At 32.8% G+C, this 13,278-nt stretch overlaps 2 protein-coding genes across 2 annotated transcripts; both read left to right on the top strand.

Annotated features, from left to right (window-relative positions):
- Positions 1–2,832: 2,832 nt before the first annotated feature.
- Positions 2,833–3,690, top strand: LOC133190989 (RING finger protein 207-like; the record flags this gene model as incomplete). The annotated part of the gene is made up of 1 exon (XM_061326658.1): positions 2,833–3,690. A coding segment is annotated over exon 1 (858 nt), but the record flags the coding sequence as incomplete, so codon positions are not given.
- LOC133190527 (uncharacterized) lies at positions 3,656–4,618 on the top strand. The gene has a single exon (XM_061326203.1). It carries the CDS (start codon positions 3,703–3,705, stop codon positions 4,567–4,569), a length of 867 nt encoding a protein of 288 aa, XP_061182187.1. The 5' UTR covers positions 3,656–3,702; the 3' UTR covers positions 4,570–4,618.
- The last annotated feature ends 8,660 nt before the right edge of the window (positions 4,619–13,278 follow it).

Below are 13,278 nucleotides of genomic sequence, written 5' to 3'. Positions count from 1 at the left end.
TCAAGTATTAAACATTTCACTTCATGAAGAAGTCATGTGGCATTGCAACTATTACAACATTTTTTTTAATGTCGGTTATCTTTCGACTGACAGGTAGAGCAACAAGGTTAAGTACATAACTAAATTCAATTATTGTACGTAAGACTGCAGAACAAAGATCTGATAAAAAGCAATGTTTACACTAATAAAGAAAATTACAACTCTGGTGGCACGAATTTTTAGATTTGTTTCATCCTTATGAAACATATATACATAGAAATTAAACCTACTAAATTAAATTAGGGTTATGTAAAGAAAACGAGAATTACTAAAAACGAAAATAATGTATCTATTATGAGAACCGGGGATTGTTGATTGATAATGTTACCTGCAAAATTGAATCTAAGTACATGTGGAACACTATGCTCCAGAGATGAAAGGTATGCGAGTCATTCATTTAAGGTATTTAGAACAACCCTTTCAAACTAGTCAAGCCCAGCTACAGAGAAAGGAATTTGGTGTTTAGGTCACTTGATGTAAACAAACCTTTTTTTGCAAAAATCCCGAAAATTAATGTTTGTGTAAGTAAAATGAATAAGTATATTATAAGTTTATTTTTATGATTTTTCAGTAATGTGATAAAATTTGTACAGATTTATCAGGGGAACGACAAAACATGAGAATGTTGAGAACAGAAAATATACAATTTTTTAATATTACAAGGAATTTGATATTCGCATCATTTACAACCAAGCTCAAAAATTTATATCAATTCAGGGGTCCATTTTTTAAAAAGTTTACAGCAAATTTAATGAAATTAAGTGAACAAAAATTATCCAAATTCAACATTGCACTTGTGGTAATTAAATTTTGTCATTCTGGACTCCGTTTTATAAAAGAAATTACGACAACTATAAAATTTTTTAGCCGGTTTCAACATCTTACTTCTAGATATCCAACAACTTTCTCGTCCAAAAATATCTTTAAAAATAAGATTTGATACCTTTTTAAATCAAATTAAGGTGCTGGAGGAGATAAATCGCAAAATATAGTTGTTTTGGTGCTAGTTGTAATTCCATTTTAATAAACAGAACTTCGACTTATCGGTATAATCAATAGCAAGGCTTCTGAAAATGAAATTATCTGCCTTAACAAAAGTTAAAGAATAAAATGTGAAGATAGCGAACAGTACTAGTTATCAAACACAAAAGTACAACCTATGAGCGGAGCAAACAAGGGCCCTTTAAAACATCAGGGGAGGGATTAGGTGCCATGCAGGAGTAAGCATCTGTCGACTGGTCACACCCGCAATGTGCGTTTGTCATGATCAGGTAAACGGAGGAGTCCGTAAACAATTAAGTATGAAAATGATGGCCTAGACGCCAGTCAACAATCGACCCATAGATTGTCATTGTATCGATCAAAGAATTTGCGAAATGTTTATTTTTTTTAATAAAGTTTAGCTGTTAGTGTGACATCAATGACTTTTTCTAATAAAAAATCCAAATGTGGTAGATTAGTTGTGTCTTTCATTTTGAGTTCAATGGGCTATGTTGTGAAAGCTTCAGACACTCGCAGCGATTGTTCAATTTTGTATTGTACCTTTGCTTCTCTAATACATGTATATATGTACCTTTGTTTATTAACTTGCATATATTTAAGAGGGAGAAAAATGCACTGCAATTTATACTCTACAATATCTCTAATACAAGAAAACCATTTGTAAATCTACTTCCCCGCTGAAGGATACAACGCATTGCAGAGAATCATACAGCGATCTTAATTCAAAGTAAATTCTGGATATTCCCAGGAAATTCGACATGAAAATATCTATCATGGGATAGGATTACATGTAAAACGAGAAAAATCACTGAACCCTATTTAAAACTAGTGGTATACTGTGAGCACTGAGCTCACAAAATGATACCCCGCCTCCCATATGTTAATAATAGCAAAGTCCATGTTTTTGCTATGGGATATCCGAAATAAGTTTCAGATCAAAAAGTAAAATAGGAAGTGCACAAAGTATCATTTAATGTTATTCAGTGGTATAGGAGATAGGTACCCCTCAATGTTATAGACAAAATGGCAGTGTCTATGTTTTGCTATTTGAAACCCAAAATATGTGTCCGATTAAAAAGTAAAATAGGAGGTGCACAATGGCACTATGTAACAAAGATTCTGTGAAAGTATCATTAAATTTTACTCAGTGGTATAAGAGGAGTTGCGGATGTGTACCCCAAAGCATAAAAGGCGGACGGACTATATATCCCCGGTTTTTTAAGCGAGGGGTATTACAAGACTAGTGTTAATGAACATAATGTTCTTATTGTTTCAAATACTTTTCGAATTCTTTTAGGAATGATATTTTCAAATTTAGATATTTTATGGAGTTCCTTTATGTCTCTTAAAATTTACTTTTACATTTTATGAAACGTTAAGTTAGTTTCACATTTTGCAATTCCTTGATTCACCAGAACACATTTTGTAAAACAATATCCGTAGACATATATTAAAGATATAACCAGTTTTCACCTTGATACATGTACATCTGCTCAGTTTCCTATTGTACTACACCATACAAATACTCAACACTTCATCAAGGAAGAGGGTTGTTGTACAAACCCATTAATTCTGTTGAATCATATCCCTTTTCCAATTATGTTTTCCAGTCCTAGTTTTTGATGACCGGATGACATAAATACTTTATAAACAGGTCCTGGATAGAGAAAAAAGCATTATATGACCTACTTAGAATTTTATATTGTATAAAAAATCGGGAACAGGAATTATTTGCATCATATAAATCTATGATTTAGACAAATTTGTTTTCGATGATGATTGTTTCAGATGATGGCTCTTTTACAACGAAATGAACTAGGCACTGCGCAGCATTTTCTAGAATGTGACAAAAAAGACTGCGAAAAGAACTGTGAATACTACTGCAACCATTGCTGTCAACGGCTGTGTAGGCCATGCAGAGATGAACATAAGAAGACTTCGAAATATAAGAAGCATGAGGTAGTTCTTTATCAACAACGAATACGATCATTTCGTGTGGAGAAATGTAGGATCCATCCCACAAAAGATAAAGACATGCTCTGCGAGGAATGCCAAGTCCAACTGTGTTCCAAATGTGCAACACAAAAAGATCACCGAGGACATACCTTTATTGATTTGGAGACAATGTATACCACGACATACGCTCGTTGCCGAGAAGAAATTTCAAAAATTCAGCAGTACTTTCTGCCAACGTCAAGAGAAATTCAGAGAGACATAAATGAAGATTCGAGAAAAATAAAGAAGATTATGGACAGTATAAGAACTTCGGTAAAGGTTGATTCTGACGGTCTTAAAAGCCTGGTAGATAGATTGGCGTCCAAAAATATTCAGCGAGTAAACAACAGAGAAAAATCACTGATGGAAAATTTAAAATCCCAAGAAAAGAAGATCACTGGATATATCTCTTATCTTACAGATCTTGACAAAGAGCTCCAAAAATATTTGTCCCAAACAAAACCTCCAACATTTACATCCTCAATATCTGAGAAGCTAAAAATCCAATCCATATCTGAAATACCACGACTAGCAACACCAGTTTTTACTGCTGCCCAATACAACAAAGATAATGTCGCTCAATTACTTGGTAAAATAGACATATCCAATTCTGAGGCAGAAAACAGACATATTAAGCCCTCAGAGACTACCACTTCAACACTTACAATGGCTACAATGAACCTGAGGAGTGAAGACCAACTTAATAAGTACGATAATAAACACATAATGTCTCTCTCCTCCTCAGTGAGCAAGATTAGGAAGTTTGAAGTGCCATGCATTGTCAGTTCATTTCACATGTCGCTGGATAAATCCGGCAGACTCTGGGTCAGTGACAATGAAGGCTTTATTATCCAAACAGATTTACAGGGGAATCGGCTGAAGAAAATACCAGCTGGTGTAGGATACCCAGGGTTCCACACCGTCTCGGAGGAAGAGGATCTTATTTTTACAGTCAAAGACAAAACTGTCATTAACAAGGTAACAGTGGATGATACTATCAGTCAATTTTTCATTAAAACAGGAGACTGGAAACCAGTCAGCATATACTCCTCCCACATTAATGGAGACTTACTAGTAGGGATGCTGAAAGACAGAGAAACTAAAATCACCAGGTATAGTAAAACAGGTAAAGAAATACAAAACATTAAAAAGGATAAAGATGGACAAAACATGTATAGTGAACCACACTACATAACGGAGAACATCAATGGAGATATCTGTGTATCGGACTACGATAAAAAGGCAGTAGTGGTGGTGAATAAATCAGGGCAACACAGGTTCTCCTACAGGGGCCAGAAGGCTAGGATCTGGCCTGCTGGAATCTGTACAGATGTTCTCAGTCACATCTTGGTGTGTGATAGTATGAGTAACACTGTTCACCTCCTTAGTCAGGACGGTCAATTCTTGTCTCTCCTACTTACACCACAACAAGCGATAACGAATCCACGCAGTGTGTGTGTTGATGACGAGAACAATTTTTATGTTGGACAATGGAACACGAACACAGTGACAGTATTCAAGTATCTCCAGTAAATCTAATTCTGTCAGTTCAAAACTTTCTAAGATTCGGAATAAGCATGTATGAAAGGAAATTTCAAGATTGGATATGATATGATATATATTATTTAATAATCGTATGTTTAGTAATAGACGTGACTGAATTATAAAAGGCATCCAGTGTGATCTCATTATTTAAATGAATACAAATTGTTTAAAATATGCTAAGCAAATTTGTCCAACCTTGATCAACATGTAACTTTCGTAATACAATGTTTGTTTCTCCCAAATCTAATTCAAGGTTCGATTATTTGGATTTGCTATTATCGAAGCCTTCAGGATAATTTTCAAACATTGTTTTTTTTTCATCTAACTTTAAAAAAAATCATTCTTCAGCATATCTTTGGAAGAGAAGTGCCATGAAGGAGTAAGCATCGACTTATCACACCGACTGTGTGCCATTCGTCATTATCAGGCAAATGGAGAAATCTTTGGACAATCAGTATGAAAATAATGGCCTAACATTTGTATGAAAGATTGTCAACATTTGACCTACGACAGGTTGTATTTGCAAACAAGGTCATTTTATCGAACATAGTTGATGTTACCATTGCATCATCAACTTATTTCTCAAAGCCTGACCCTTTAAAAAAGAATTTATACATACTGAAAACAGCGTCAACTTATTTGTTAGTGACTTACCTCTTTTTTTTTCTTTTTTTACAAATTGTTCATACATACTTTAAACGTAAAAATATTGAAGACGATGAAATTTTGTCTTGATAACTGTATACAGGTAAATTATCGCCCCTTTCGCCCGTCTCACAGGTGGGCGAATTTTAAACGGGGCGAATTCAAAGAACACAGTATAATTTCTTAAACAGAACTGTGACTGGGCGAATTTAAAACGGGGCAAAATTGTTTGCAAGGGTAAAAGGGCGAAAATAACACGGGGCGAAAATAACCCTAAATACAGTATATTGACGATTTAGTTATTAGAATAATTATACTCTTCAGTATCAAATTAACTTGGAGATATAAACCCCTAATACAGGTGATAATGGTATATTGCTACATAAATAAGGTAAGTTTAAAAAAAAATGACGTCATATCTATCAAATATTTTAGTTGTTAGTCGCCATCATTGCCTTTCTCTAGTAAACATCCAAATATGACACTGTAAGACTCTGTGGTGTCTTATTTCGAGTATGGAATGTATAGAGTCGTCGATCTTATCAATGGAAATGAATTGTCGATATACCAATATCTAAATGTCGAATGCATATTTATTTGGCTGAAATAAAAAAAAACAAGAGAAAAAGATGTTTTTATTTCAAAATTTTTGTCCTTGTTTCATAAACATGTACATCGCAGTTGATTGTTTGTTTATTTACTAGTAACTAACTTCGCTTTCGAGAATTTTTCATTCATATTGAGACGCCACCACTTGCCGCTGGAAATTTAGACCTTACTCGGCACCCAGGGTCATTAAACAGTGACGGATTTTTTTTTGCCAGCACCTACAGCGACACGGGACCTCTGTTTGTACGGCCTCATCCAAAGTACCGGTCTCTACGTCCCTCAGTTGGATTCGAACCTGCAACATAAGGATCAACTGCTAACACAGCGATTCTAAAGCAGACGTTTTATAAACCACTGCCATCCTTACGTCGCAGGTTCGAATCCCACTGCAGGACGTGGAAACCAGTCCTTTGGATGAGTCCGTATAAAACGAGGTCCCGTGTCGCAGTAGGTGCTGGCACGAAAAAAGATCCCCCACTACCCAATGGCCTTGAGTGCCGAGTAAAGGTCTAAAGAGCTAAGCCCAAGAAGGGTAAAAAAACGGCCTCATGACATTTTGATAACAGATAGTGTAGACTTTATGGAACTTTTTGTCTTTTTCTTCTTGATATCTATTTACTTTTTCTTGAAAAAGTTGCAGTATGGCATTGTTTCACTAGAAAATTGCTACAGGGAATTTCAAAGGGCTTTAAAAATTACCATTACCTATACTAAAGTGTTAGAAAACAACTAAAAGATCTTATAATGATAGTTTATATGAGAAATGTTTTATTTTAATGAAAATATATAATTATATTAATTACAATGGGCAAAAGGGTTAAAAATGAGGTAATTCGGATGTTTTTAGGGTATTAGCACACATTTACCCCACAAAAATTTTATCAAAATTAGGAACTTCTTGATGTTATTTTTAATCTGAACCCTTAATAAATTTGGGACAGGGCTGTGCTCTATATAAAATTTGATAAAAAAAAAATGTGATATATTTAAACAAATTCCTGTATCTCATCTACATGTAGTTTGGAGTCCTAGATCTCAAGAATACAAGTTCAGAACTCCAAGACTTTTTTCCACTTTGATAAACTACAATACTTAGACTTTTAAGCAAAAAATATTTAGTCAAAACTTCAGTTTAATTTTGACCATTTTACAGGGCATATTTAGACCCTTTGTGGACTTAGCTCTTTGCATTCCTCCACCGGCAAGTGGTGGCATCTCCATATAAGTGAAAAGAGGGACTTTAAACAAAAAGCAAACAAATATAACCAATGCGCCACGCGGGCGACCATCGGAGTTGAGTAGGGTGTTATTGAGCTGTATTTCTCGATTTGTGACATTAATTTCTCCTTGAACTTCCTAAATACAGATATATTCAGTATAGTAACTATAATTTATAAATAATTAATGAAGTTTTAAAGATTAAACAAGCATAATGTAATGATAATATGATTTTATCAAGCAAATTAATACAATTACAATTGACCATTCCCGTTTGTTGGTTCAAAAATAAAGTACACATGTCCACTTAACAGGCGGAAACACATAAGTGCTTATTTTATCAATTATAAATTTACATTAATTTTATTTTAAAGTATGTCTTTGATAAATAAGTTCTTATTTCCTATTTGTGTGAATGTTGTTTTGTTCCGTTTTTAAATGTAGAATAAGTTAATATTCTAAACCTCATAAAGAGAATTTCATTACTTCCTTACATTTGACCCTCTCTAAAAAGCAAGGCATTCTATTACCGAATAAGGATCACCATATTTTAATTACAAAATCAAAATTCTCTACATGATTTTAAAAATGTTTCTTGTAATTATGTAATACAACCGTAAAAATAAAATTAGTACACATTTTAATTTTTTTTTTTCAAGAAGAAAGAAAATAGGGGCTAGGAAAAGAGAAAATGCAAAGAGACAACACAATTGCTGGATTATTCATCATAATAATAGTACAGTTCTGAACATCGCCACAGCATCTCTGTAATTTCGTCCTAACTTTAGGAGGATAAAAATCTTGTCCTGAGATCGTCATTAGTTTGTTGTGATGCTTATTATTATCATTCTTATTATTATTTTTTTTTTGAGTATGTCTGCATATGTATATTTTTTATCTTAAAATTTTGTCACAGATGAAAATGTACCATTGGACATTTAGACAATGACTGAATATTTTCACTACCAAACCCTACATTTCTGTTCTCAATTGATGAGTTGTCATAATTGCTTCAATCTGTCAGATCTATTTATTAAAAATAGTGCTTTGAGTGACTTAATTATTGATTATTTAGAAATATAATCTTTAACTCTACTTGCAAATCAAATAACTCATGTCATATGTTACTCAAGTTTGTCAATTTTCAGTCAAGACTATATAAATACAAAGGTGGCTTTATTTTATTACCGATAGTCCACCCCAGTGGATGCACAAGCATCTAGCGGGGATGTGATAATATTGATCAATTTTCAATCAAATATGTAAAGCTGGTGCTTTTTATTTGCGTTTCCTGACAATATATTTGAGATTTGAAAAATTTTCCTACATAATATGAATAACTATATTAATGATGAACTTTGATTTGTAGGAAAGTAGTACTAACTACATATTACTTTGTAAATTCAGAATAATATTTTGATCATTTTCAATTATACTTAACTGTTGATTTTCAGAACACAAGGAACGGATTATCTTAAATCTTTCACATCGATCGTAAATTCGCTTGTTTTGCCGCGATTTACGATCGATATTAAATATTTTATAATTTTAAGATTAAAACATAAAAATATACTGATGTCATCATTTAAATAAATAACTTTTTTCATTTAATGTTAAAAGACTTTTTAGCTGCAGAAATCTCCTAAAGGATAATAACTCCTCGTATATGTGTATAAAGTTTAAACAATATTTTATTATAAATTACAGTGGTTAGAGCGTCTGCTCTAGAGTCGCGAAGTAAGGAGTTGATCCTTACGTCGCGGGTTCGAATCCCACTGTGGGACGTGGAGACCGATCCTTCGGATGAGACCATATAAACCGAGGTCCCGTGTCGCAATAAGTGCTGGCACGAAAAAGATCCCTCACTGCTCAATGGCCGTAAGTACCGAGTATACTGTATAGGACAAAATTTGCAGCTCTCCACTGGCAAGTGGTGGCGTCTCCATATGAGTGAAAAATTCTCGAGAGGGACGTTAAACAACATACAAACAAACAAACAAACAAAAACATAAAAGGATTGGACAACAGGCATTGCCTATATTTAAGTCCTCGTACATGTATATATGTTGCTTGACCATTAAAAGTCTATCTCCCCGCAATAGGTTGTTTTACGTTTGGACCCTTTATAAAAAAAAATTGAGTCAGGGTTCCTTCCTAGGAAAAATTCCTAGATCCACCCCAGTAATCAATAACAATCCTGCAATTTTCATCTTTCTTTATCAGTAATTCATCTCATTCAAAATTGTACGAGGAATTAGGGTGGGGTCTTTTACAAACAATTGGAGGAAGGTTCAAAATTTAATATTATTTCATTAAATTATAAATGGCTATTCGCTTCAATATCATGCTTTATTTGAACCTTATCGCCCATCAAATCATTCCTATAGCCTTAGAATCAATGTTGCACAGTTCGGAATTCCTCACCTTAAAACTACATGTACATATTATATGGAAAGTTTTCTTCCATCAACAGTTAAACAGTAATTAAAAATAACTTGCCAGATTATTTTATAGAAATGCATATATTGGGCATATTTTTCCCTTCATCGAAACTATAAAATTTTAGACGAACTTAAATACATCAATAATTGTCATTTGACCGGCGAATTGATATACAAGTAAACATTTTTAAAGTCACCATGAAATTAAAATCGTCGTGAACACTTGCCATTAACCTTTTACAGTGCTTTATAAATATAGAAAAGACTAATAACCAAAAGATTAGAAGTATATTTGGATTTATATTTCGGATATACATAGGGCTCATGGCGGGTGTGACAGGTCAACAGGGGATACTTACTCCTCCTAGGCACCTGATATCACCTCTGGAATTTCCAGGGGTCCGTGTTTTATGCCCTCTTCACATATTTGTATTGTTTATAGATTTTTTTTTTAGATCAATCACTGTTCGTTATCTTCACCTTTTACAATGTGCATGTAATCGAGTTTTTAATCATGTGACAGAATTACATTTTCTAGTTTTTTGAAATAGTCTAAAATACTTCATGACATTTCATTTTCACCTTCAATGACTAAATAAATTTGGATAAGTATAAAATGCGGATTGCTAAGAACACTTTTTAGTTTCGACGTCTAAACGATGTGAAGGCTACAACCTATTTGCCTACATGGAATATACGCCACTACCTGCAATGTTTATCAGAAACGCCAGTGAGTGAACACGAGTTGTATTGTTGAATTTGCTTACCATTATTTTTCGCTTGTTCAAAATATACTTGTTCTAGAGATGGTCCTTTTTAAACAATCCAAAATATAATTGATTGTTACCATATCTCTGAACTTGAATTATTACTACATGTAAAATGGTATTCCGGATCATGGACTTAATATTAATATTTAAATATTTAATGTAGTACAGCAACAAAACGTTCTATTTAAACACTGTCACATACATGTTCAGGAGTAGCCAGAATGGAAGTGAAGTGTACTCAGAGAACGGCGGGGGTGGGGGTTAGGTTCCAACTTTCACAATCAAAATTTATTAATACATTACCAAATTACATGACTTAACTACGTTACAACAAAAAGTGGGGTGGGGTGGGGGTGGGAATCACCCTTTCAATCAACATTTTCAACAGTAAAATAAGAGGGGGGACCACTTGACCCTCCTAAACTACGTGCCTGAGTTTTACCAAATGTTTCATTCATTTTCTTGCAAAATAAAAACCATGCCATTTACCTTTTGTTTGGTTCAAGTTTGGTTCATGTTCAAGTTCAATTTATTCACCCAAACCAAAATATTGGTACATGGGGTTCATTAATAACATATATACATTATATACAATCTGGTCAGAGGTACATATACAAAACAAAAAACATAACAGATGATTGAAAAAGAAAATAAATAAATAAGAGAGGGGAAAATATATCAAGGAGACAGCATCATAAATTTTTAAGATAAAAAAGGACATAGTAATATTTATTGTTTTCACACAAAGTTAATATTTCTATGGAAACTTATTGTACATATAGTTTAGGCTAAGTATTTAAACGATAAATTGGTATCATATGCTCTTTTTTCAACGTCCAAGAACACGCATACTAAATGTTAATTATTAACAAAAATATCGTATTATAAATCAAATACTAGTAGATCATAACATTCAACGATGTGTTTGAATTTTAATTTCTCAAATATCCTTTTTAAAAAAAATTTCTAAGTATTAAAGAACAATTACAAATTATGAATGATTTATTGGAATTTGACAATGATTTCATAAAGGATTTCAAATTTTATTATACAGTCATAATATAAAATTCAAATCGAAACAGTATGGCCCAAAAATAATTCGAAACACGAATATTTGTTGAATGGTAATAAAATTTCGTTCTTCGAATCTCTCCCTCTCTCTCTCCTAGTTGTTTGTATGTTTTTGTTTTTTTGAAAAGTGATGTGAACGCAGCTACGCGCCTGATGTTTGCAACTTTTGTCAATATATTTCCAAACTGGTACTTCTCTGTATTTCCTCCTCTTTTCTTGTTAATTTTTCTTCAGTGATTGTTTAATGCCTCGACCTTAATGTAGGGCCTGCAAACCAATCTCATTCACTTTTGTGAATAGAATTATGTATGAATAAACTTTTTTGATTAATGGTTTTTTAATATATTTTTTGTTTTCCAAAAATGCGTAAACGTGAAAGAAAAACATTTCTCTGAACGAAAGTTATAATGCAAAAACCAAGTAATTTGCGGGAAATACATTCTTAAGAAAAATATATAATGCATGCACTCCCTGGCTTTACTGTTAAAAAAAATATAAAATATCTATATACTACTTATATATACTGCTATGTTTATTGTTTAGTGGATATATATAAAATTTTATACAATTTGCTAATATCATAAGCAAAAACATCAAACTCGGCATCAAGGTCAGGACGATATGTAACTGGAATCGGAACTTTCACTTTCGAACAGAAATTTGAAAGTCCCTGTTACTATTTTTAGATAGTCAGTGGCCGAGCGAACTATTTTTAGATTGTGTATTTTCCAAGAATAGTTGTATAAGTCAATGTTGTGAATTGCTGTAAGGGCCATTCGGAGGTGAATCTGCTCAAAGTAAGTATAATTTAGAATACTTGTACTTAGTATTACAGTTATACTTCAACAAATTTTGAACACGTTGAATGTAAATGAACAACTACGGTATTATAAACCATTAATGTGTTATAAAAGTAATGGATTTTATGTTTCTTAGTAAGGACAAATTCAAAGTTTAAATAAACAACTACAAGTAGTTTCATTATGTCATAAATCATGTGTTAATGAAGTGTGTTAATGAAAGTAATAAAAACAACATTTGTGTATATATTTACTTATCTTCAATCTTATATAAAAATATCTTTATTGTAAAGTAGAGGTGTTTTATATAAGGCTGAGCTGGGAGCATACACCATGTAGCAAAATATGATATGTGGGATCTTCCGATTATATTTTGAAAATGGTTTCTTTTAATATTAAAAAGTTGAATAAATTTAATTTACTAGGTACACACAGGTAACTACAAATTTAATATTAGACTGTGTCAGGTACAGGTTTATAAGTTCCTGATTGTGCATATACAGCCCCAAGTCATTAAATATGACAGATGTATATGCATAATCAAGATTTATGTCTGCTCTTAGTAAGAGTGCATTCTCATTAAGAAGTGGACAGCCCACGTCCAGTTGTAGGCCATTCCTGCATATTCATTTAGCCTGTGATCTTTTGTCATGTAGCGTATACTGTATGTACTAGCCAAAAAATATAGCAACTTTCTGATGTTAAATAATTTTGTTGGATTAATTTCTCCCAGACATGATAGTAACAAAATAGAATCCAAACCAAACTTAATTATACGTCTATAGTTAGTAGATTACTAAAATGTTTTATTTATGTTATGACTAAATTGTGATATGTTTTTATATTTATCTTTTCTTTTATTTCAGTAAAAAAAATAATGCAACATCATAAATATTGTGACGAAAAATCAGGGGAAATGAAATACACCTCCCCTGATCAAAAAACGTTTATGGAAGAAGTTCTTGAAGGCGTTGACCTCAAATTCGATTTGATGTGTTTTGGTTGCTGTGTAGCCTTTTTGCAAAACGATCGGGGATACATTTGTCGAGAAAAACAGTTTGAAAATGTTTCCTACCAGGGAGCATCTAAGGACGATGAAATAATAACCGAAGCTGAATTAAAAATGCCCTCTAAACCAAGAAA

This window comes from Saccostrea echinata, unplaced genomic scaffold (genome assembly GCF_033153115.1).
Source record: "Saccostrea echinata isolate AGI-Se365-2 ecotype Australia unplaced genomic scaffold, CSIRO_AGI_Sech_v1 ptg000022l, whole genome shotgun sequence".
NCBI classification, from domain to species: Eukaryota; Metazoa; Mollusca; class Bivalvia; order Ostreida; family Ostreidae; genus Saccostrea; species Saccostrea echinata.
The sequence above is the reverse complement of the archived record's forward strand: the minus strand, read 5'-3'. Positions and strand labels throughout refer to the sequence as shown.

Coding starts and splice junctions, on each gene's coding strand:
- LOC133190527 (XM_061326203.1), top strand. CDS start 3,703: ATGGCTACAATGAACCTGAGGAGTGAAGACCAACTTAATAAGTACGAT.